The following is a 26469-nucleotide window of genomic DNA, read 5'->3' on the forward strand; positions in this document are numbered from 1 at the left end:
CCTGTTTTTAATTTACTTTCAAAATGCTGAGGAAATCTTTTAGTGGTTTCCTGAGAAAAGGCAAGTGGGAGGTCAATTTTTAGAATCCCTGTGTCTGAATGTCAATGTTTTATATTCACACTTGAGTATAGAACTCTAAAGATAATACCCTCTCCCTCCTCATCCCAATTTGAAGATCTGACTTAATCGTACTCTGGCATCCAGTGCCATGCTTGAGAAGTCTTATGCCATGGTTATCCCCAGTCCTTTGTATAAGATCCATTTTTTTGGTCTCTGGAAGCTCTTTTTTTTTTTTTTTTTTTTTTTAAGATTTTACTTATTTATTTGACAGAGACACAGCGAGAAAGGGAACACAAGCAGAGGAGTGAGAGAGGTAGAAAAAGGCTTTCCACGGAGCAGGGAGCTCGATGCGGGGCTCGATCCCAGGACCAAAGTCAGGCCCTTGACAACTGAGCTACCCAGGCGCCCCTCTCTGGAAGCTTTTAAAATCGACTCTTTATCCTGGGTAGTCTGAAATTGCATGCTCATCTGCCCTGTTGCCTTGTCCTAATTAATTGTGCAGGGCCCCTTGTGAGGTTAATTTCCTCCTCTCCATATTCTCTGGGTCTATCGGGCATTCCCAAGTAATTAAGATATTTGACTGTCCATGTTTATTCTGCTTTTTAAATTCCTCAATTCTATTCTCCAGCCATTCTGTTAACTTTATATTGGCCATAGTTTTAATTTCCAAGAATGTTTTCTAATTGTTCCTTTTTATTATGGCTTGCTTGGTTTATGGCAACAATATCTTATTTTTAAGTCATTAGATTTTTAAGTTTCCCCTTAGATCCCTTCTGGTTTTTGCTATTCCACCTTCATGTATAGGCTTGCCTGATGGTGTTATTATTTGAAAAGAAGGGACTAAAAAGCTTATTGGCATTAAGGTAGGGCATACTGACTAGTGGGTTTCACTGTGTAGTGATTAGGTGAGTCGGGCTGATTTTCACTCACTCTGAAATGGCAGAATCTGAAAAGTCTTTTCTGTTTTTCTCTTGTCCTAGAGAAATATGTGGGGGTGGGGGTGGGGTAGAAATAATGCCTAGCCTAATTGGCATTCTGTAAGGTTAGTGACAGAGGGAAAATATAATTTCTCGATTAAATGCTTATCTGGTTACAGCTTTCAAAGGGTTTTGTAATTGCCTAGATCCTGGCTTAAGGATTCATTCCAGGCTGGCTCTTTGGTTTAAGAGTGTAAGCTCTTCAAACCCAGGTTCAAATCTGATGTCTACCACTTAATTATCTGCGACTTTGTATAAGCTACTTAACCTTTCACAGCCTATTTACAGTAAGGGTAGTATAGGTTTAGTAAGGAGTCCCTAATCCAAGATTTAGAGTTAATTCTAGTATGTAGTGACTGGCACGGATTCTTTTCTTCTGCTCATCTCTTTAGGCTGGTCATGCTCTAATAATCTTTTGAAGTCCAGTAGTTTTTCATCTCATACCTTTTCTTCTCATCACCTACCTTGGCCTGTAAGATAATTAACTATATAAACCTTCTAAGATTTGGCTACTTCTGTAGCCAAAACTACATTCTAGGCATGTTTTGTTCACTTAAAATGCCTTTTATTTAGTCCCCTTTAATCTCTTGTCATTGTTTCTAATCCAAGCAAAGGACAGATAATTTTAGGTGTGATTTCAAGTGACTTTGCCTTTTGATCTGTGATGGACTTTTTTTCCTTCTAGTTCTGTCCAAGCTTTGTACACAAGAGCACTTGCCTCAATGCCTAGCTTATACCTGTGTCTAGGCAGCCACCCCAAGGCCAAACTGAGGAGCAGACTAGGTCTTTTGGCACAGGTGAAAGCAAGAACTTGTATATCATTTCACAGTATCTTATGCCTTCGATTTATAATGTAAGCTTAGAAAGCAGCTGTCTTGTGAATCATTCTGCCCCCAACATGCACATACCAGGTACTATTATAAAAATAAACCGATTTCCATTCTATTTCCATTTCTAATCAAGACCAAGTGCACTGAGCCAGAAATGTGGTTTAAATTCTTAATAAAGGTGAAGACACCAGGCTAAGCTTATCATGTAAGGATGCCTTTCCCCACTACTCATTATGCTTGAATGGCACAGCTCTCTTTTCCACATAAGTACATGCCTACAATACAAACCCTGCCCTTCTCACCTAACAGGAATCCATTTTTTTCCCCTTGTAATCTCTATACACGATTGGGGGCTGAAACCCACAAACCCAAGATGGAGAGTTCTATGTTCTTCGAACTGAGCCAGCCAGGTGCCCCAGGAATCTATTTCTTATTATGCCGTGGCTTTGATGTACCTTTTTACCTCCACAAGAAATGACAGATTGCCCCTTTATGACGAGACCTCAACATAAAATACTGTCTCCACAGGAATGAGCGGTCACCTTTAAAATTTTCCGTTATCTTTGTGGTAATGTAACGGTCTTTAGCAAAGAAATAGCAGAACACTGCAAGGTGGAACACTTTTTTACATGCTTGTACCAAAACCTACCCCTCCTCTATTGGCTTTCATTTCTCTGAACATCTGCATCATGGAAAAGCTAACACAATTAACTTTAAACAAATTTTTATTACACAAAGGTTGTCACATAATTGGATATTTCTCTACTTTGTACACAATTATTCTTACTCTCCACAGAAAGGCTGCTTAACTTTTCAACTGGTGATGGCAAACACTAAAATCCTGATTTTAACAGAATAGTAGTAAAAATGCCTCAGTGATTTAAGTTGAAAGCAGTACACTGGTACATGGCTCTTGCACTCAGTTATCAGGAATGTACAAATGTCTTTTTATTCAAAAATACAAAATAAATTATCTGTAGGCATGGACAATGACAACAGTAAACCATTATATGTTGTCAACTGAAACCAGTAACTGATGGTTATAGCGATTTTCTTAAACATCAGCCAGCCTTTTCTTCAGTCATTTCCTTCAACTGACTTCTCTGAAGTTACGGGTGAGGAGCACGGCGTGGGCTTCCTCTCACAGTTCATTAATAATGATCAAGCACTATCCTAGGAATCAGAACATGCCGCCTCCCATACCCCCTCCCATTCCACCCATTCCGCCCATCGCTGGGTCCTTCTCCTCTTTCGGAATTTCGGTGACAACCACTTCTGCCGTAGTTAACAGAGAGGCCACTCCGGCAGCGTCCAACAGAGCAGTTCTTACAACCTAAGAAAAACGTTTGATAAAATAATTACCTTTTTTTTTTTTTTTCGTGAAAAAGAACAAGACTTCTTGAATTTTTAGAAAATGGTCAACTATTTACCTTCGTTGGATCAATGATTCCTTTTTCCACCATATTCACAAAATCTCCAAGCATAGCATCATAACCAACTTCTGGGGCACTCTGCATAATTTTCTCAACTATCAACGATCCTTCAACACCTGCATTCTTAGCAATGGTCATTGCAGGAATTTTGAGTGTTCTCTTAATAATTTCTATACCTAAAGATAACAAATTTTAGCAAGTTTAGTTTCATTCTTTTGTAAAAATTACAACACGATTCTATTTGTGGGACTACTGATAAAGGAAAACCCCAACTGGGAAATTTCCCAGTTCAAATCATTCCCCTCAAAAGATGTGACGACTGGATCTTTCACATATTTGATTATCAGTGCTCTTCTAGCTTTGTAATTCGGGAAACTGCTTTGTTATTTATTGTTCTATTTAATGGCAGCAACAACATTCTACTAGACTAAAGTGAGGCTGCAAATCAACTCATTCGTAAGGCAATTTTACCAATTTTTTGATCTTCGTTAGCTGGAGTTAATGAATCCAAGGCTGGAATGCACCGAAGCAGGGCACAACCCCCTCCTAGAACAATGCCTTCTTCAACGGCAGCTCGCGTAGCATTGAGCGCATCTGTAACTCTGTCTTTCTTTTCATTCACTTCAACATCACTCGTCCCACCAACCTAAAGATGAAAAGAATCCCAGTTGGTATGGGCTTCTCCCATTCAAGATGCTAACTGGCAAGTCACTAAACAGCACTCGGTTTATTTTAAAAAGGTATGTAATAAAGGTTGCCTATTTGTTTAAAAATGACTGCATGATTAAACAGCTAATAGGGTGAGTGCAGTGTCCCACATGAGTCCACTACCAAAGTGATCATTAACAAAACACCTTTTCTACAACACCACTTCTAAGATTCAATTCTGGTTTTAAGAAAGAAGAGTATATACTATCTCCATTTCCCAAAACATGTTGGTTACAAGGCATTATCAGGGAATACCACAGAAACAAGATCATTCTTGGGCCCAGAACCCAAGAAGCTCATTTACAGCAATCAATCTTACCTTCAACACAGCTACGCCATCTGAGAGTTTTGCCAAACGTTCATTCAGCTTTTCCTTTTCATATTCACTAGTTGTAATATCTAACTGCTCAATGATTTCTTGAATACGTTTTTCAATTTGAGCCTTGTCACCTTTTCCTTTTAAGAGCATGGCATCATCTTTGGTCACAATGACCTCTCCAACTTTTCCTAAGTCGTGAGGCTGAACATCTTCGATATTTAGAGTCAATCCTTCTTCCCCAAAAACCTACACAAAAACATTTAAAAATGAATCAGCTGCAGGTTAGTTTTTCATTATACCAGGTTTATCAACAATACATCATGCTAGTGTTCTGGTGAGAGAACCATCTTGTAATACTGTATTTTTCTGAAATGTGAGATAAAGGCAATTCCTAGTCCAAATAAGCCTTGATCAAGTTTTTCACTGTACTTCCCACCTCTCACTTAATCCTCAATATAATCAGCTTCATTCGAGAAAGAATAAACTCAAACTTCTCCAAGGTCACTTTTGGTGGAACTGGGACTAGACCTTAGATCTTAAAATCTTCTAAGTCCTATATCTTTTCTACTGTTTTCTTAAAAACAGAGTGGTCAAACAACTCTATTCTTGGGCAAGACTCATGGCAAGTTAGAGAAGGCACCTTAGTACTCTTTAATCCAACCTTCACCTCGCAGATATCCAAGAGAAACACAAAGTAAATAGTTCAGACAGTAATATCTCACTGTGGAAAACAATAAACTCTACCTATAAATTTTAGGCCTGTAAGTATAAAACATTCAGTAAACCAAGGTCACAAATATTTTACTTACTGCGCCACCAGTAGCAATAGCCATGTCTTTAAGCTGGTTCTTTCTATTGTCACCAAAACCTGGAGCTTTGACTGCCACAACCTGAAGACCAACTTTTAGCCTGTTAAAAACAGTTAATAATGAGATTTAAATTTAATAAAAATGTTTGTCTAGTTCGTAAGTTTTAAATACTACAATTACTTAAGAAAACCACATTTAAAAAAAAAGATTTTATTCATTTATTGAGAGAGAGAGAGAGAGCATGAAGTTGGGGGGACACAGAGGGAGAGGGAAAAGCAGGCTCCCCGCTGAGCAGGGAGCCCAATGCACGGGTCAATCCCAGGACCCCAGGACTATGATGTGAGCCGAAGGCAGACACATATTGAGTCAGCCAGGTGCCCCTGGAAACCATGCTTTGCTTTCTAACAACTTTTGGTCACATAAAGACAAGAAAGAGCAACTTTCCATTCATCCGTATTTGCCAATATCCAATTACCTTCTTCACAAATTGTCGGTTACTCTCCGGTTAAACAACCCAGGAACAAAATATATAAACAAATATAAACAAAAAAGTTTTAAGTTAAACTCAGTGATAACAATTTTAATAGACTGTGAAAATCAGAACAGTTACTAATTACTAAATTTGGGGATCAAATGAGCATTTACCCCTATCCTATGGGTTCTACATAGTATTAAATCAAGTTACTACTGGAATGACTATACTCTTCTGACTGAGCCAGGTAGGCACCCCAGTAACACCCTAAAACTCTATTTACAGCATTACCTACCTGTCTTAAAGTCAGAATTAATACATTACAGGGGCGCCTGGGTGGCTCAATGGGTTAAAGCCTCTGACTTCTGCTCAGGTCATGATCCCAGGGTGGAGCCCCTCATCAGGATCTCTGCTCAGCAGGGAGCCTGCTCTCCCCCCACCTCTGCCTGCCTCTCTGCCTACTTGTGATCTTTGTCAAATAAATAAATAAAATCTTAAAAAAAAATACATTACAGATTTTTAAATTAAACCAATAGACCTCAATTTATCTTAGGTTATGTGTCAATTCCTCTATTTGAACATTAATTAAAACCTCCTGGGTGGCTCAGTTGGTTAAGCAGCTGCCTTCGGCTCAGGTCATGATCTCAGCGTCCTGGGATCAAGTCCCACATCGGGCTCCTTGCTCGGCAGGGAGCCTGCTTCTCCCTCTGCCTCTGCCTGCCTCTCTGTCTGCCTGTGCTCGCTCTCTCTCCCTCTCTCTCTGACAAATAAATAAATAAAATCTTAAAAAAAAAAAAAAAAAGATTATATAACACAGTGATAATACACTTTGATCTAAAATTTGAAAAATACTTCTTCCTATGCAAAATTACAATTGTGAAAATATTTTTCCATAAACAGTCATTTCTTCAAAACAACTGTAAACATTTATAATAAAAATAGAGACATGACATACAAATTTTATGACTGCCACAATATGACTATTGTCATATCATAAAATATGACTATTTTATGAAAAACCTACACAAAATACTAAGGACTTTCAAACAGACCCATTCAAAAAGAATGAACCATTATAATGGGATCTAGAGTTCATGAACCACACCTGTATTACACACAATGCTAGATACTAACACAAGTGGTTCAATGTGAAGGTACATAATGGAGATTTCAAACATCAAAACAAAAAAATTGCCTTTCACTTGGAAATGTAAACCAAATACCACGGCATATTACCTATTCAAAACGAGTGTACTCAGAGCTTCTCCATCAACATCTTCAGCAATTATGACCAAGGGCTTACGGTGAGCATTGGCAATTTCAAGAGCAGGTACAATGGACTGGACACTAGAAATTTTCTTTTCACTCAATAGAACATAGGCATCCTGGAATTCACATTTCTGACCTGCAAAAACAAAGAACCTTTCAAACCAACTTAAAAAGCTAACAATATTCTGAAAACAGCTGTAGTTTATTTAAATGAAAATCCTAAAAACCATAGTTTCAGTACATTTCAAGTGACTAATGAGTTCATGCTTTTCCTTTCATTTCTTATTTACCATTAACTTTTGGAATACGTATATATTTATTTTCTTAGAAGTATGACCTGGTAAATGCTTACAGTCTGACACACACAAGCTATGTTTTTAAAATTTCGTTTACTGACTTACCTTTTGAGGTATTAATAAAGTATGGAGAAATGTAACCTCGATCAAACTTCATGCCTTCAATAATTTCTAATTCATCATTTAGTGTTTTTCCATCCTATAAAAAAATCAATTCGTTTTATGAACTTTGTAAGGAAGCACAAAAAATTCTAATGATAGGCCAGATTAAGACACCCCACTGATCACAAACGTTAAGTATGCAAATGCCGCAGGGCATCAACTCCAATTCTGCAAAAATTCCCAAAATGCGTATTTGAATTTTTACATCTAGAAGACAGTATCATTTAAGTTAGAACAAATTCATTCCTGATAGCAAAGGCTAAAAATTCACACAGAACTCAGTAACTACTCTAATGTACATAAATGCTAACACTATGCATAAAGGACTCAAGTATATGAAACACACAGTTTCAATTTTTGTATTTGAAAACTGTTTTGATCATAAGACAATCTTTCCAAGCTATCATTAAAAACACTTGCCTTTACTGTGATGACACCCTTTCTTCCAACCTTTTTCATTGCATCGGAAATGATGTTGCCAATTTCTTTGTCTCCATTTGCAGAAATGGTAGCAACCTAAAACAATCAAGTTACTCTTCCAAGTTAAGAAGGTTAAGGACAGCATCCTCAATCAGCTCCCCTCCCTTTCCTAGTAACTTCCAAAGTGATGGGGTGCGGCATGGGGCAGGGAGGACAGTATGGACAATGATGATATGGTCTAATAGCTCTAACCAAGCGTTGATTTGGTTTTCAATTATTTTTAAATTCATCACTTGGCTACACTGTTGTTGAAAGGTATGAAATAAACATACAACTATTCTTTTTTTAAAAGGCAGGCTTCCCCCGCCCCCCAAAAAGTGGCAAAATTCTAACATGACAAAAAATTATGCACCTTTTGACAACTGGCCAAAGAATATTTTCCATAGAAACAAGTTTTACTCACAGCCATGTGGAACTAAAGTGGCAGCCCACTAAGACTCTAGTAATGGTCACTGCATTATTGTCAAATGTTCTGTAGCAGTTAAGAAATGCTTTCAAGGTTAGTGACTGGTTGGTACCATTATTCTGACACTGGTATGTGATTATGAAATTATCATAAAATATGAAAAATCCGTACCTGAGCAATTTCTTCAGGGGTTGTCACGGGTTTAGACTGCTTCTTAAGTTCAGCAATTACGGCATCAACAGCTAACATCACACCTGATTCAAGAATGAATGCCATTATAATACTTACTTTCTAATGGTTCCGGGTCAAATAAAAATTTCAATTCATGTTAAACGTTTTAATGTGTTAATAGCCTACACAATGCTTCTGTGCCAGCATTTTTCCTAATGGCATGCACTGAAACAGGAACCTTCCATAGATCAATACAAACTCACAGGCCAAAATTATTTTGAAAACTGAACTAAGGAAAAAGAACAGTGTGTAATTTCAAGAATCTCATCATTTAACTCATTCTGTGTAAACTATTCCCAATCCAATCATGTTGTATGTTTGCAACAGGGTCACCCAACACGTCTCTCAAGTTAATGACAGTTATACCCCTACAGGTTTTTTAATTACCTGAAATTTCCTCATTTAATATGTAATTATAAGCAGTGTATTTGTTTCAGCAGTCAACAGCATCACAACATGGATTTAAGGGAACCCAATTTCTCAGCAGGGGTTAGTGCTAGCTCTCCCTTCTTTGAGAAATGTTAACTTCAAAAAATCCAAAGAAAGGCTTGTAGTAACAATCATTTTCTTGGAAAAGTAATCTTAATAACCTCTGTTAATACTTGTCCGTTATTTACAATCAGACTTGGAGAGAAAGGGAGAGTGCGGGGTGGGGGGACGGGGGCAGATGTGAGGGGGAGAGCAAGAATTTTAAGCAGGCTCAAAGCCCAGCACAGAGCCCGGAGGGGGGCTTGATCTCATGATCCAGAGATCAAGACTTGAGCTGAAATCAAAAGTTGGACACTTAACCGACTGAGCCACCCAGGCACCCCTGAAACTGCTTTAAATGTAACACATTCATTTGGACCTCCAATACGGAAATAAATGGAATGCTGACACATCGGTGTGCTGGGATGCCGATTCTGACAAAACTGTTACTGGCATCCCCTCTTACTCTCAAGCCTTCTTTTGGACAATAATATGCCCTAGAAATAAGTAGCAATTACACTTGCAAGATAGAAAAACCAAGTTTTAATACTCAGCTAGAAAACAGCAATGACAGGACTTAAGTCAATGTCACTCATGCTGAAGAGCAGATCTTTAAATTGTGGCCTAGTTCTCCAAAGCAAAAAATAAGAAACAGAATGAAGACAGTAATGTACCATGTGCTCCTAAGAAGTAAAAACAAGCAAAAAACAAACAAACCAAAAAACCCCCTGCTTTTACATATATAATAAAAAAAAAATTGACATCCCGGATGACTTAGTTTAGCCCTACTTTGTAAAATATCGAAACTGTATCATCTCTCCCTACACTAATCCCCAAAAGTTTACTATTTTCAAGGTCCACAGTACATGCTGTATCTTCCAATAAACTTTCCTTATGTGCCACAGGAAGGGGGTTACAGAGCTCATAACACAGTGGAGAGAAGGACAAGTAATGTCTTAGTCCTATTTTCCTCCTTAACACCTAGCATAGCATATACCACATAAGCCAAGAATCCAATCACTATTTGCTGAAGGAAAACTCAGATTTTTTTTGAGAGAGGAGAAACAAGAATCAACTTTTTAAGACACTTCAAAACACTGTGGTGACAATGAAGAGACTTTCCTACCTCTCCTGATTTCCACAGGATTAGCACCTTTGCTAATCTTCTCGAAGCCTTCCTTGGCAATAGAGCGTGCCAAGACTGTAGCAGTAGTGGTGCCATCCCCAGCCTCTTCATTTGTGTTATTGGCGACATCTTGAACAAGTTTAGCGCCAATATTTTTGTATTTATCTTTTAAGTCAATTGACTTTGCTACGGTCACACCATCTTTTGTTACTTTGGGACTTCCCCAACTCTGTTCAATAATCACTGTTCTTCCCTATAATTAGAGAACAACAACAAAAAATGTGACAGAACACATACTTTAAGTGCTATTTAGCTGAAAACACAACAAGCAGTTTTGAATAGGATAATTACTTCCAAGTCCCAACACAAATTGTCACTTTTATCAGATCTGCAGCATCAGTCTCAAAAGCAAATTCATCAGTATTCTTAGCTTACAGACAAAATGACCCTTCTGTTGCCAAGTGTTTACTGCATGAGATTTTATGAAAGAGAAAAATCCTAGAGACTAAGAGCTATCATCTATTAAAGACAACACCAACACCCCCCCCAAACCCACACAATATATACCAAAACACCCTAATAGGTTATAATGAAATTTGAGAAATTCTTCACATAATTTATCGTTAGGTTTTGTCCACTGCCTGCTACCTTTGATAGTAATGTGAAAATTTACTTTAAAACTGGCTTTAAAATATAGCTACTAAAATACTAACAGTAAGCGAAGTGTAAGTCACTTTTCCAGGGAGGGCTGCTTCCATGTTAAAACTCAGTTATGGTGCAAACAGCACTGGCAGCTTCTGCATTTGAACCAAAGCTGCTACTTGTGAGGCATGCCATATTTTTATATACATTTTATATATACAATATATATATATAAAACACTTTGATATTGGAGCTGTCAATCTGAAATCCAGCATCACTTCACTTGTGCACCACCCTCAAAGGCCTTCTCAAATTATTTGTTACCCCTCACTCACTAACCTCTCCCTGTTAAATATGAGACTTAAAATAGTAAATGTGCTTTAGAACAGAAATTTTTAAATGTGCTTTGGAACAGAATGGACAACAGAAAAACATTAAGTAAAACTAGCACCTACAAGCACATACTTGAAGTACGACAGGAGATAAAATACATTCTTCCGTCAATGGTATGAACTACTGGGAAAAAAATCTAAAACTTGGAATGGAAGGTAGACTTCATCTCGCTTGCCTATTTGCCAATCCTCTTTCATCTATGAGTTACTACTCAGTTACATCATACATTACAGGAAAGAAAGTTCCACAAATTTTAAAGAACCAGTTTAAGTTTTAAGACCACTGTATCTAAGTAAAAGAAAAAAAAAGTTTAAGCAGTAACTGCGAACTCTTATGGGTAACTGGGGTTTCTCAACAATGGATACGGAAGTACTTAGTATTCAGTAGCTTGGTGTGATTATCTGATACCATTAAAATATTATTCCTTAACTCAGTACTATAAATTACAACAGAATAAAAAACATCAATACCTTTGGCCCCATTGTAACGGCTACAGCGTCGGCTAAAAGGTCTACACCTTGAAGCATTAAGGCTCGGGCATCTGCACCAAATTTTACATCTTTGGCATAGGCCCGAGTGAGATGAGGAGCCAGTGCTCTGGACACTGGCCTAATTTGGCGAAGGACTGCGGGTAATCGAAGCATTTCTGTGGAAGGGGGAAACAATCAGATTAGCAGTACATCAATACTAGCAGTACCTGTGTATTACAGCAAACATGGCATCTATACGCCACAACAGAACAAGAAACGTTAGAAGTTGGATTGACCTCTGCCAGTCACTGCTCCCGGGCCACGGAAACTAGGTTCAGAACACCAACTACCTGCGTAAGTCCCCACGTGAGGCCGTCCCCGCGCCTACCCTAGAGCACCGGCACAAAGCACACCATCGCATTGCCCAAGGCCACCTACCCCGGCCGCTACAAACGAGTTACTCTTTCAGCGCTAAAATAGCCTTGAGAGCAAATCCACTCCAAATGTCCTCCTGAAAAACCAAGTCTGCAGGAAAGGGGTGGGCTACCAACTAGAGCGACCAAGGGAGAAAAAACATTCCTGACGGTGCAAAAATCTGCTTGGCGAGATGTATCTTCATGTATCCACTCAGGTTACTGTATCAGAGCAGCCCGCAGGGCCGCGATGCTGGGGGCTCCGGCCCGGCCCACTCCGCCCGGCCCCACGTGTCTTTCCTTTAGGACGCCCTCGGCAAGGTCAAGAGTGGAGAGCTGTCCGGGGGGCCAAAGGCGGCTGCGACCACCCTCCCCGGCGCCCTGCAGTCGACCAGGACAGGGTTGCCACGGAAAGCCCACGGGAATACACTCCCCCGATTGCACACGGAGTCCCGGGCAAGCCCTCCCTCCGGCGCCCTGCCCCGGCGAGCAATCCACGCCGCACGTGATGGGCACCGACATGGACCCGTGAGGCCTGGCCCGGCGCTCCGGGCCTGCGGCGCCGGGGAAAAGCCCTGGCTCTCGCCCGCCGACCCAGTCAGGGGGCACCACAGCGAAGGAGAGGGCCGGCTCGGGGGTCCCGGGCGCCCGGAGCGGCGGCGCGGGACGGCCGTGTACCTGCGGGGCAGCGGCGGAGCGTGCGCGCGGTGAGGCAGGCCGTCGGAGACGAGTGAGGGACAGAGTGCACCGCGCGCACGGCAAAGAGCCCGTGTCCCCTCCCTCCGCCGCTTTTCCCCCCGCCCCGCCGCACCGCGTGTGCGGGCGGCTCCCACCCCTTCCCGTCGGCCGGGGCCCCGCAATCGGCACGGGCCCCGCGCTAGCTCCGCCCCCGCCTACCCGAGCAGCGCCGGGCCCGCGGGCGCAGCCTGCTCCGGCCGGCTTAGGCTAGTTCCCGGGCCGCACTCGGTTCCAGAACTTTCCGGGAAGCGCGGCGCGCTCTGTGGGTCAAGGTTCAAAGCGCGTCATTTCCGGGAGAGGGGCGAGGAGCTAGTACTTTCACCTCGGCAGGCGGCCTAGAAACGCCTAGAAAGAACTCCTCTGTTCTTCCGCTTCCCCGCACTCGCGTCAGTGGCCAGCGCGCAGACCTGGGGACGAATCGCGGCGCGCGCTGGTGCGGCCGCCCTCTTCTGCGGGGAGGAGCGGGGGGCGGGAGCGAGCGCGCCTGCGCGCTGCGAGGCCTTTTCTCACGTTCACGTGGGCGCCCGGTCGGACTGCGCGTCTCCTTGCAGTGGCGGCAGCTCTCGAGCGGAGTACGGACTGCGGCGGCCGGAGTCATGGTGAGTCCCGCGTGGGCTGGAGCCCAGGGAGAGGCGCAGAGATGGCCCGACGTTTCTGTTTGGGCCTAGCGGGAGGGGTGCGGGTCCCTGAGTGACCCGCGCCTGCAGGAACCCTGGAGAGGCCGGGGCCCACCGACCCTTCTCTCCGCCAAGGGCTCTGCACGCGTGTCCTCGGCACGCCTGGGGGCCTGGGGGCGGGGACCCGAACGCACGCGCCGCGGGACACACGAGTCTAGGGCGAGGGCTTTGTGGATATGTAATACCTTGAAAAGCGCGGCTTCAGGCGCAGAGGTTGACTATTTCTGTTGAACTTTCCCAGGGAAATCTGAGGAAGGAAAAATACTTGACCTTGAAATAAACTAAGGTTGCCCGTAACGCTCGTTTGATTGCTGACCAGAGGAGCAACAATGACCGCTAACATACGGAATGGGAAATTAAACGCAGAATGCAGAACAAAATATTCAGATGGTTTTCTTGCACGAATAATCGAGTTTTGGAGTTGATTTGTAAAGCCACACGTGCTTTTTGATGTGTAACGGTTAGAAGGTAAACATGTAACTGCTTTTATTTCAGATTTAACATTTCTCTTCCTACAGGCAGGACAGGCGTTTAGAAAGTTTCTTCCCCTCTTTGACCGAGTTTTAGTTGAAAGGAGTGCAGCTGAAACTGTAACCAAAGGCGGTATCATGCTTCCAGAAAAATCTCAAGGAAAAGTGTTGCAAGCAACAGTAGTAGCTGTTGGATCCGGCTCTAAAGGAAAGGTAAATGGGGCTAACGTGGAACTATTTTTATGTGAAGTGGAGGTGAAAAAAGAAATCCTTGGTGATTATTAAAAGTAGTCTGTTAAAATAAATTCTTTAAAAAAAAGTAGTCTGTTAAACAGCTTTATGTTATTTTCAGGATCATTCTATAATCCAGGCACGTTTCATCTCCCTCTTAAAGGAAAATGACTTTCGAATGAAGTTGCCTATTTTGTGTGGTGGAGAGTTGCAGAGTATTAAAAATTAATAACCCTTTGATAGTCTTATTTGACCAACATTTTCTTCAAATTCTAAAGTTTTGATAAAACAGAAAGTAATACTTAAGGATGATCCATGGGTACTTTTAGGAGTTGAGAGGAAATTTAAACTCTAGATCTAATCTCTAACACTATTAATTGCCCTAATCTTTTAACCATTTTTGTCCTTAGTTTATATACTTCTGAACAAGGAACAGCTCAGACCTAGCCTTACAGGCATTCTCCTCCAATTAATTGATTAAACCTCAGATGTCAAAGTCAGCCTGAATACCCAATAAGTGCCTTTGGGGTCAAATACATTAATTGCATTGTTCAAGTTGCTTGTAAGAAAGTTCTAGCAAGGAGGGAACCTGGAGTCGGGAATAGGAAGGCTCTGAGGAGGGGGCACTGTGCTGCAGTCTGTCTCCTTAAATCTGCACTTTGACGTAAAGGAGATGGAATCATGGTAGAAGTATATGTTCCAAATTCTGGAAATACCTGTTGGATTTGTATGTATTAAAAGAAGTTAAACATGACCATTGTATCTGGTTTTTAAAACTGATTTATTTCATGTAGTCTGGAGGTTGTGTTAATATTTAACAATAAAAAGTTAGCTTTAGTTAACGTTGCCATTTTAACTCTGAACTTTACTCTAAAATCAGGTTTTAGTTTAAGCTGTGTGTGCATTTTTAAAGTGTAATTCTGCAGTGATATTTTTGAGCAAAGAACTGTGATTATATTGTAAATCATATCATTTGGTCCCAAATCTTTTTTTTTACAGTTGATTTGAATAAGCATATTTAGTTAATAAAAGGTATAAATCTTCGCAAATTAGATGTTTTACTGATAAATATCCTTTTTTTTTTTTTTTTTTTTAAGGGCGGAGAGATTCAACCAGTTAGTGTGAAAGTTGGAGATAAAGTTCTTCTCCCAGAATATGGAGGCACCAAAGTAGTTCTAGATGACAAGGTGTGTAAATTTATTATTTCTTAAATATTTGTGGGGTGCCTGGATGGCTGGGTTGGTTAAGCAGCTGCTTTCGGCTCGTGTCTTGATCCCAGGGGCCTGGGATCGAGTCCCACATCGGGCTCCTTTGTACCTTTTGCGGCTCTTCCTGCTTGTGCTCTTTTCCTGTCAAATAAATAAATAAATAAAATACTTGCTTAAAAAGTTAAATATTTGTTATTAGTTTTCTTAACTAATGGTTTCTCTATTTGCAGGATTATTTCTTATTTAGAGATGGTGACATTCTTGGAAAGTATGTGGACTGAAATCATTATTAAAATGGCATGAAGTGAAGCTGCCCATTCCAGTGAAGTTGTGAAATCTTTCATCATGTAAATAATTTTCATGTCTCTTTTATAATAAACTAATAGTATCCAAACTAATAATATCCAGTGTCTCTAAAATTTAGTTTTAGTGTACTGATAAAAACATTAGCAAATAAAAATGGATAAATGAGTGGTTAATCTTTATTTGGTGATTTAAACTGGTTTTAGGGTTCCCCAGTGTTTTTTATTTTATGTTTTTAAGTAACCTGCAGAGAATTCTGGGAAACAGGCTTTCCAGTCTTCACATTGAATTTATTTTATCACATAGATTTTGATGCTGATACAAAGCCATGGAATTATACTTAGTTACATTTTTAAAGCAGTACTTATTTTAAAATTATTGCTTTTAACACATAATGTAGTATTTGCCCCAGGGGTACAGGTCTGAATCATCAGGCATACATACTTCACGGCACTCATCATAGCACATACCCTCCCAATGTCCATAATCCAACCACCCTCTCCCAACCTTTCAAGCCCCCCAAAGTAGCAGTATTTTAACTTCATCTATAACAAGCTTACATTGAAGTTCAGTTTTTTTATTTATGGAGCTAGGGTTAAATACCTTGTTTTCTAAGTATTTAGAAAAACTTGGTGAGGTTGTCTAGTTTTTTAATACTTGATATTACTACATAATTTACTTTGCAAAAATCCATGGCTGGATTAACAGCTACCATTGGTTGGATGCCTTTTACGTGCCTGGTGCCGCATGATGGTGATTACAGCCAACACCTCAGGAGCATTTTCTGTCCACTGGCTACTGTTGTGGGTACTTGGTGTGCATGGCTTCTCTTAATCTTTGAACAACCCTCTAGGGTATGGTAGTTCCCTTCTTGCAAATGAGAAAGGTAAAGCACTTAAGCAGATTGAGTAAGAATCACACACACTCAGGAAGGGGCAAGGCTGGGATTTGGCAGTCTACCTCCAGATGCTCCTGTCCAAACGTCATGTGTGGTTGCTTTGTCAGAGAATTCTAAGCACCCAATAGACATTTCAATTCATGGTTGATAACCACTGAGATCAGGTGTGGGCAGCACCTGAGTGGTAATAATTGGTATCTAGTTCGTAATTTGTTGAATTTAACAAATAGGAAATGGAGTTAGACCTGGACAAATACCTTAATTTAGCTATAGCAGCTGGGGGAGGATTTGAACCCAAACAGTTCTATAGACTTAATTACAAACCCCTAGACTTTGCCTTTCAGACCAGCTATTCTTGGTCAAATTTTCTAATTTTGGTTACCTAAAAATGAGCCTGATCATGTCTTTTGGAGTGTGACCTGTATTTGTCTTGTGGAATTGAAATCTAAGTGAAATTGTTAATGGTGGGCACCTGGGTGATTCTGTCAAAGCGTCTGAGCCCTTGGCTCAGGTCATTGATCCCAGGGTCTTGGGATTGAGCCCCTACATCAGGCTCCCTGTTGAACAAGGAGGCTGCTTCTCCCTCTCCCTCTGCTGCTCCCCCTGCTTGTGCTCTCTCAAATGATACCTCTTTAAAAAAAATTTTAAGTTGCACAGAATAAGTCTCAACTTTTGGTCATGTCCGTATCAGTAAAGTATGTGTATCTGCATTAATGTATGTGTTAGTGCCATTTGGCATACTAAAAAGCTTAATCTTTGTCATCCTCAGTTACGAGAATTCTGATGAAAAGCTCGATTTATAGCACCCTAGTGGGTCATCAGTTGCCTGTTGTCCCTGAAGCACAGCTAATCAGCTTTGCTCTTTACAACCTTATCAAGCATGGATTTCCCTGTTTTACCAATGAGAAGACTGAGTACAGATGAGGAAACTTCTTCAAGGCTCTGTGGCTGGTAAATTGTAGTTAGGCAACCAGTGCAGAGGCCATGTTCCCCAATTTTGTTTTTCAAACACCCAAGCAAGTGAGTTTTGAGATCTTAGGCAATAGTTTCCAAACTTTGGTTTATCCTTGGTATATTTAAAATTTCAGGACTCCATTTATAATCTAAATTAGAAGCATGGGGGAATTTTTTTTTTTTTTTTTGTACCATAGAAGTAGTCCCATAATGCTTGCCTAGAAGAATTGCTAAAGAAATGGGGTGTCTGGGTGGCTCAGTGGGTTAAGCCGCTGCCTTCGGCTCAGGTCATGATCTCAGGGTCCTGGAATTGAGTCCCGCGTCGGGCTCTCTGCTCAGCGGGGAGCCTGCTTCCTCCTCTCTCTCTCTCTGCCTGCCTCTCTGCCTACTTGTGATCTCTCTGTCAAATAAATAAATTTAAAAAAAAAAAAAAAAAAGAATTGCTAAAGAAGTAATTTTAGGGGCACCTGGGTGGCTCAGTTGGTTAAGCATCTGCCTTTGGCTCAGGTCATGATCCCGGGGTCCTGGGATTGAGTCCCACATTGCGCTCCTTGCTCAGCAGGGAGCCTGCTTCTCCCTCTCCCTGCTGCTCTCCCTGCTTGTTCTGCTGACACTCTTGCTCTCTCACTGACAAATAAATAAAATCTTAAAATAATTTTAGATTATGAGATTATATTGGGAATGAGTAAGGAAAAGAATTTTGGCATGAGAAACGTAGACCAATACTCAGGGTGCTGAGGGTGTGGAACTACAATTTTCACAACACTATGCTGTCCTTTATCTTTTGGTCAACAGAAAAATAACGGGAGGTAAAATTCCAACTGGAATTTTTGTGATTATACTGCCTTTTGAGCATTTGCCGTGCACTGGTCTAGGCATTTAATATATAACCTTGTTTAATTACATGTAATCATAGCAATCCTGGGAGGCAGATAGTCCTTGCCTTGTAGGTGAATAACTTGCTCAAGGTGACACCACTTTTAAGTTATAATTTGGGATTGAACTCAGGTTTGTCTGACTTAAAGTGTGCCTTAAGGGGTGTGTGAGTGGCTCAGTTAAGTGTCCACCTCCTGATGTGGGCTCGAGTCATGATCTCAAGGCTGTGTTTGGGCTCCGCGCATGGCATGCAGTCTGAGATTCTCGCTGTACCCCTCTTCCCATCTCAAATGCGATCTCTTTCTCAATGATTAACATCTTTAAAAAAGTGTGTCATAAACGATTTGACACTGAAAGTTGGGGAAATTGAGAATAAAGTTACCAGGAAGCTATTGTGTTGTATGAGTATTACTGTTAACGTGGCTTTCCCTCCTATTGTCCAGAAAGTGTATGCTTTACAAAATTTTTTATCTAAAAAATTGGCATTATAAGATTTTCATTTTTATTTATTATGATAAAAACATACCATGAGATTTATCCTCTTAACAGATTTTTAAGTGTACAATAGTATTGTTCATTATAGGCACAGTGTTGTACAGCACGTCTTTAGAACTTTGCATCTTGCTTATCTGGAACATTATGTCTTGATTAGCAGCTCCCCATTTCCCCCCCTCCCAAGTGCTTGGCAGCTACCATTCTACTCTATCAGTGACTATTTTAGATAACTCGTAAGTGGATTATTGCAATATTTATCCTATGTTTGGCTATTTCATTTATAATGTCCTCAAAGTTCATTCATGTCACATATTGCAGTATTTCCTTGTTTAAAGCTGAATATATATACCACGTTTCTCCTTATCCATTCTTCTGGTATGTAGGCATTTAGGTGGTTTCTACATCTTTAGCTTTTGTGAATAGTGCTGCAATTAACATGGAAGTGCTAATACCTTTTAGTGATTCTGATTTCAGTTCTTTTGGATAAATATGCAGAAGTGGGATTGCTTGATAGACCTATGGTAGTTTCTGGGGTGCCTGGGTGGTTCAGTTGATTAAGCAGCTGCATTCGGCTCGGGCTGTGATCCGGGGTCTTGGGATCAAACCCTGCACCAGGCTCTCTGCTTAGTGAAGAAACTGCCTCTCCCTCTGCCCCTTCCCGCAATAAAATCTTAAAAAGCACTTTGGTGGTCCCATTTTAAATTTTTAAAAAGATTTCATATATATATATATATACATATATATGTATATATATATATTTTAAAGATTTTATTTATTTGACAGAGATCACAGAGAGGCAGGCAAAGAGAGAGAGGAGGAAGCAGGCTCCCTGCTGAGCAGAGAGGCCAATTCGGGGCTCGATCCCAGGACCCTGGGAACATGACCTGAGCTGAAGGCAGAGGCTTTAACCCACTGAGCCACCCAGGCGCCCCAAGATTTTATATTTTTTGAGTAATTTCTGCACCCACCACAGGGCTCTAAGTCACAACCCCAAGATCAAGAGTCGCACGCTCCACCGACTGAGCTGGCCAAGTGCCCCTCTGTTCTTGATTTTTTGAGGAACCTATGTACTGTGTTCCGTAGTGGCTGCACCATTTTGCATTACCACCAACCAATATGGGTCATAAGGTTTTATATACTAGAGATACTAGCTTGTCATATTTGTCCTAATTTGATGTGCATTTTTAATTTCTAGCTAGTCAAATTTCATTTCTAGTAGTTTTTAAAATTTTGAACATGTAATTAACCCATAATTTATTTACTATATGGTTTATGTGTGTGACTTTTTTTGACAGTTAGCTTGTGTCAACCTTGTTAGATTATCCATTTCACCCACCATCACTCCCCCAGCTTGAAATTTGAGGACTCACCTTTATTGTACATTAAATTTTTAAATAAGTCTATTTGTGGGTTTTATAGCCTTGTTCCATTGATTTCTCTATTTTACCACATTGTATTCAATATAAATATAAACTTATATGTAAGTTTGATATCTGATAAGGCAAGTCTTCCCATGCACTTACCTATTTGTGAGCATTTTTAACCTTCTTGGTAAAGACTACCAGATTGCTCTCGAGAGTGACACCAAGTCATGCGTCTTCCAGCATGTTTGTTTTCTCTGCACCCACACCAAAATGGAGTTTTGAACTTTTATTTCTGTGAAGAGTATTTATATGGTTTCCTTTACCCTTACGCATCCTTCTAGAGAAAGCCCAGTCAAATCCAAGCTCAGATCCTATGTTGTTTACATACTGGTTATATGACATGGACAAATCACCTCTTAGTTTAAGAATTAATGTAAAAGGAGGGGACTAGATATCACTTAACATTTTGAGTCAGGCCTGTTCCATTTTGTTTCTTAAACTTTGGTTTTATTTTAAAATGGGTGGGGGGGCGCCTGGGTGGCTCAGTAGGTTAAGCTTCTGCCTTTGGCTCAGGTCATGATCTCAGAGTCCTGGGATCGAGCTGGCATGGAGCTCTCTGCTCTGCAGGAAGCCTGGTTCCCCCCTCTCTCTGCCTGCCTCTCTGCCTACTTGTGATCTCTCTCTGTCAAATAAATAACTTTTTTTAAATGGGTAGCATTCACATAGTTAAAAATTCACAAGGATATACACTGTGGCATCTAGGTGGCTCAGTCCATTAAGCATCTGCCTTCTGCTTTGGTCATGATCCCAGGGTTCTGGGATCAAGCCCAGCATTGGGCTCTCCACTCAGTGGCGAGTTTGCTTCTCCCTCTCCTTTTGTTATCTCTCTCTCTTTCGCTTTCAAATAAATAAATAAAATCTAAAAAAAAATAAAAGATGTATACTAAAGAGATATACACTAAAAATATCCTTCCCTACCCTATCCCCCAGCCGTACAGTTCCATCCTCAGAGGCAACTAGTGTTACATTTTATATTTTCAGGGGTATCTTATGTATACATTGTGTGTGTATGTGCCTGCGCATGCGTATGTGCTAGGGCATGTATACATGTGTGTCTCATGTATGTGAATAATTCATTTTTTCTTTTTCAAAAAATAACATTCCATACATACCATTTGACACCTTTTTTTTTTTTATAATAGTCTTTGGAATGACTCTATAAAGAACCTAGAGTTTTTTAAATTTTTCATTATAGGGGCATCTGGGTGGCTTAGTGAGTTAAAGCCTCGGCCTTCGGCTCAGGTCATGATCCAGGGTCCTGGGATCAAGCCCTGCATTGGGCTCTCTGCTTGGCAGGGAGCCTGCTTCCCTTCCTCTCTCTCTCTGTCTGCCTCTCTGCCTATCTGTGATCTGTCAAAAAAAAAGAAAAAAATCTTTAAATTTTTCATTATAGCTGTATAATGTTCTATTATATGGGTGAATCATAATTTAAGCATTCTCCACTGTTGAATATTTAAATTCTAGTCTTATTTAAATTAGGAATACTTCTGCAGTGAATAAAATTTTTGTATAAATTACTTTGCCCATGAGCAACTATAAGATTAATCACTATGTCAAAAGGTATGTGGATTTTAGTCATATGTGTATATACACATGCATATCTCCAAGTTGCCCTTCCTAGAAGTTCTATCAATTAATAGTCCTAACAGCAATGTATGAGACTGATTTCTTCCCAGCCTCAATGATAGAAGATGTTATAAAGGTTTTATGTTGCCATTCTTCTTTTTTTTTTAAAGATTTTATTTATTTATTTGACAGATCATAAGTAGGCAAAGAGGCAGGCTCCCTGTAGAGCAGAGAGCCCGATGCGGGGCTCCATCCCAGGACCCTAAGACCATGACCTGAGCTGAAGGCAGAAGCTTTAACCCACTGAGCCACACAGGCGCCCCAAACAATTCTACTTTTATCATTATGAATAGGTGAGTGTCTTGTGTTTGACAGTCACTTCTGTTTCTTTACTGCTAACTGACTATTCTTACTGACTGTGAATATCCTTTACCTGTCTTTCTGTTGGACAATTGGCCTTTTAAGATTTGTGATATCTTTATTGATTATGGAAATTGGTTCTTTGTGATAAGTTTTTCCCTCTAGTTTATCATTTTGGCTTTGATTCTGTTTATGCTTTGAACTTGCAGAAGTCACTTTAGTATAGCTAAATAAGTATTTTCCATTTATGGCTTCTAGGTATTATGTCAAACTGAAAAGTCATCTCCAATATTTAAAGGTTCTTCCATGGTTTCTATAGGTGTTTTTACAGGTTTTTTTTTTTTTTTTTAATTTCAGTCTTAGCTTTATCTGGAGATTTTCTTGTTATAAGACATAAGGAATGGATCCAACCAACCCCCTTCCCTCTTACAGATTAAGCCTAGTTCTTTAAGACATGCTAAAATTTAGCCCAAGTCTTGCAAAATGGTCTTTCAGTAGCATTTAGACTTGACTTGCAAAGTCAAGTCATGACTTGACTTGCAAAAGCATCAGTGGGTACTTACTTACCTGACTTGAGTGTCAATTCAAAAAGGCCAGTTTGTTCCCTTTAAGTCATTAATTTTTTTTTGAATATGTGCCAGGCACTGTTGGAGAAACAGGAATGAATAAAATTGGGGAGGGAGAAGTGAACAACTAAATTAATAGCACACTTTTATTTATTTATTTATTAAGTAAACTCTACCCTCAATATGGGGCTCACTCTCAAAACTCCAAGTTCCAGAGCCATATGCTCTACCAACTGAGTCAGCCAGGTCCTCAGCACAATTTTAAATAGGGATTAATGTCATTGAGAAAATAAAGACAGAAAGTGCTGCTAACTTCATGAAAGACATCAGGTGCCCTATTGAAAACAGGAAATGAGGCACCTGCCTGGTTCAGTTGGAAGAGCATGCAACTCTTGGTCCCAGGGTCATGAGTTTGAGCCCCACAATGGGTATAGAGATTTCTAAAAAATAATAATTTTTTAAAAAGTGTACATACCAGGATATAATAATCACTGGGACCCATCTTGGCAGCTGCCTACTATAATCACTGATTTGGTCAAATGCTCTAGAATTCTAGAGAAAAATGAAGTGCCATGTGACTTCGGTATCTTCTCATCTGTAGTGTAGTCAAAGTTGTCTAAGTTTGAAATCTTTTAAATATGTTGTTCATTATTCAATCTGTTCAACTATGAACATACTTCCCCATACTTCCCTGCTGCCTCAACTTTGCTTGGCCTGGGATGAAGTCTGCATCTCCACATAGAAATGCTACCCATACTTTAAGCCACATTTTCACTACTTCATGCATCATTCATAGTGTGTCAGTTTTGCTCTTAGGTTGGCTCCCTTCAAGCCAATATGGTTAAGGCAGTTAAGGAACTTGGCAAAGTTCATGGGCAGAAAAAAAGAAACATCTCTTTTGGTATCTCCTCAAGAACAAGAAAACATTTCTCCGGGGTGCCTGGGTGGCTCAGTGGGTTAAGCCGCTGCCTTCAGCTCAGGTCATGATCTCAGGGTCCTGGGATCGAGTCCCGCATCGGGCTCTCTGCTCAGCAGGGAGCCTGCTTCCCTCTCTCTCTCTCTCTACCAGCCTCTCCATCTACTTGTGATTTCTCTCTGTCAAATAAATAAATAAAATCTTTAAAAAAAAAAAAAAAAGAAAACATTTCTCCTAACCCTATCTCTTCCCCCAAACCTTTCCAAAGGCCTCCATGAGATATACTTTTATACCTCTTTAGGCTAAATGGAGTCAGATGCTTACCATTTAACCAAACCTTGGCTTAGGACAATGGGGACTCAAACCTCAACCAGAGATGGGTTTACCTTTCCCTGATCATATGAGGAGAGATGGATACTGAGCAAGATAAAAGTATGTTTGCAAAGAACACCTGGGAAGGGGAATGGACAACAAGAGACTTAAGACATTTTGCTGCCTTTTTTTTTTTTCAGCTAGGTTCCACACCCTGTATGGATCCCAATGCAGGGCTTGAACTAATGACCCTGAGATCAAGACCTGAGCTAAGATCAAGAGTCAGACACTCAACTGACTGAGTCACCCAGGATGCCCTGACATTTTGTTATGTAGTATAGTAAAATACAGTAATCTATATATCACCCTTCCCCATTCATTTTTAAACTCTCTGAGGAAAGGAGCTTATACATCTTATTTATGTTTCTCAGCATTTGCTTATTGCCCTTCACACAATGGGCATTCACTATTTTACTTGGATTTTAACCTTCCCCAAAGAGAATTTCATATAAGATAGATATTTTTGAAATTACTTGTGTTATTCTGGATTTGTAAAATATTTTCTTCTAAAACTTTAATAAAAGTCAAGGAATATTGGGGCACCTCGGTGGCTCAGTGGGTTAAAGCTCTGCCTTTGGCTCGGGTCATGATCCCAGGGTCCTGGGATCAAGCCCCACATCGGGCTCTCTGCTCAGCAGGGAGCCTGCTTCCTCCTCCTTTCTCTCTCTCTGCCTACTTGTGATCTCTGTCAAATAAATAAATAAAATCTTAAAAAAAAAGTCAAGGAATATTTACTTTTTTGAAGTTTTTATTTTTATTTATTTTTTAAAGATTTTATTTATTTATTAGAGAGAGATCACAAGCAGGCAGAGAGGCAGGCAGAGAGAGAGGAGGAAGCAGGCTCCCTGCTGAGCAGAGAGCCTGATGTGGGGCTCGATCCCAGGACCCTGAGATCACGACCCGAGCCAAAGGCAGCGGCTCAACCCACTGAGCCACCCAGGCGCCCCTGAAGTTTTTATTTTTAAGTACTCTCTACACCCAATGTGGGGTTTGAACTTACCACCTCAAGATCACAAGTCACATACTCTATCTACCAGCTGAGCCAGCCAGGTATACCAGGAATATTTACTTTTATACTTGCTTTCATCCTCTATGAGGTTGAAACTTTTCTTTTCTTCTTCACTTCCCTCTCTCACCCCTCAAACACTGGTTATCACTGTTTTTAAAAATTGTTTTTGTTTGGAGTTCATAATCTGCAGACTGACAGAGGAATTAAAATGTGAAGGTTATGAGCTAGAAACATTTCAACTCTAAAGAACAAGGTTCTTCCTGTGAGCAAGGCCAGAGTTGACATCACAATGCAACCTTATCAGACTTTTCAGAGATGAATGCATATTCTGTTCCTGAATTTAAAGCCTACTTATTCAGTTTTTCTCTTGTTCTTTTCAGATGAGGTGAAATCATAGAACAGATCTGAACTTAAGAGAACATTAAGATGAGCCCCTTCAATTATAGGTAACTGTTACTTGCAAGTGAGGGACACTACCACACAATCTGGGAAATTTTAATTTAATCCTTGGAGGTAAGAGTTGTTCACAGGCTTGGGACGCCTGGGTGGCTCAGTTGGTTAAGCAGCTGTCTTCGGCTCAAGTCATGATCCCAGCGTCCTGGGATCAAGTCCCACATCGGGCTCCTTGCTCAGCAGGGAACCTACTTCTCCCTCTGCCTCTGCCTGCCATTCTGTCTGCCTGTGCTCGCTCTCTCTCCTTCTTTCTCTGACAAATAAATAAATTTAAGAAAAAAAAAAAAAAAAAGAGTTGTTCACAGACTTAGAGGCCTACCTAGGACTCTGCTCTTCCCCGGGCCCACCCCATGCCTCTTAGGAAGGCATCATTTGGGTGCCACTTGTCCTAGAGTCTCACCATATTTTGCAAGAGAATTGGTGATTGCCCGTCTGTCCCCAGTGCTACACTCTAAGTAATTTATGGTTAAAGACTGGGCCTTTTCATACTTGTACCTCAGTGCTGAACACATAGTGGGGCTTAATAAATATTTGTTGAATAAATAAATATACTAGGAAGTAGTGATGGAATTAAGTTAACTTGCTCTGGAGAAGTTACCAGTCTATACACCTTCCAGAAAGGAGGAATCTTAAAGGTAAACCAACTTCCCATTGTCTAACCCCTTTGAGCAAAGTTCCAAGTCTCTGACAATTATTCAGTAAAATTTGCACCCACTAGTTTAACGAACCTTGCTTTCCTCCCTCCATTTTTGGAGGCCGTCTGTGATACAGCTCTCAGGCATTCTCAATGCACCTTTAGGTGTATTTGATGGGTTATTTGATGTTTTTTTCTTTTGGAAATCACCCTAGTATATGCGGTTTTTACCCTTTGAGCTGGCTTCACATCTGGTATGCTATGGCCTCCCTCATCCCTGATCAAAAATTTAACGTTTCTAAACAGGAAACAAAAGTTTGCCGAACTTTCGTGATTACATAACGTTAGGAGAACA

General features: G+C 40.4%; 2 protein-coding genes across 3 annotated transcripts in view; one reads left to right on the top strand and one right to left on the bottom strand.

Moving 5' to 3' along the window:
- Positions 1–2574: 2574 nt before the first annotated feature.
- On the bottom strand, positions 2575–12963 carry HSPD1 (heat shock protein family D (Hsp60) member 1). Of its 2 annotated transcripts, none has more exons than XM_044241226.1 (12): positions 12862–12963; positions 11552–11727; positions 10047–10299; positions 8393–8475; positions 7756–7851; positions 7279–7372; positions 6845–7013; positions 5137–5236; positions 4328–4573; positions 3772–3946; positions 3298–3476; positions 2575–3200 (listed from the first exon to the last, which is right to left on the bottom strand). In XM_044241226.1, exons 2-12 carry the CDS (start codon positions 11723–11725, stop codon positions 3048–3050), a joined length of 1722 nt encoding a protein of 573 aa, XP_044097161.1. In that variant the 5' UTR covers positions 11726–11727; positions 12862–12963; the 3' UTR covers positions 2575–3047. The 2 variants fall into 2 exon arrangements, with proteins under 2 accessions (XP_044097161.1, XP_044097159.1); XM_044241224.1 differs by lacking the exon at positions 12862–12963 and adding an exon at positions 12643–12757.
- Positions 12964–13234: 271 nt separating this feature from the next.
- The window catches only part of LOC122902155 (MOB-like protein phocein), a 42718-nt gene continuing 29483 nt past the window's right edge, over positions 13235–26469 (top strand). The window contains exons 1-2 of the mRNA XM_044241228.1: positions 13235–13301; positions 13898–14062. Coding sequence (XP_044097163.1) covers positions 13299–13301; positions 13898–14062 — 168 coding nt within the window. The 5' untranslated portion in view covers positions 13235–13298. The remainder of the gene's footprint in view (positions 13302–13897; positions 14063–26469) is intronic.

The sequence above is a fragment of the Neovison vison genome, chromosome 3 (assembly GCF_020171115.1).
Source record: "Neovison vison isolate M4711 chromosome 3, ASM_NN_V1, whole genome shotgun sequence".
Classification (NCBI taxonomy): Eukaryota; Metazoa; Chordata; class Mammalia; order Carnivora; family Mustelidae; genus Neogale; species Neogale vison.

Coding starts and splice junctions, on each gene's coding strand:
- HSPD1 (XM_044241226.1), bottom strand. CDS start 11,725: ATGCTTCGATTACCCGCAGTCCTTCGCCAAATTAGGCCAGTGTCCAGA. Junction 7,373..7,755: donor AGGGTGTCATCACAGTAAAG/GCAAGTGTTTTT, acceptor ATTTTTTTATAG/GATGGAAAAACACTAAATGA. Junction 7,014..7,278: donor CTTTATTAATACCTCAAAAG/GTAAGTCAGTAA, acceptor TTGTTTTTGCAG/GTCAGAAATGTGAATTCCAG.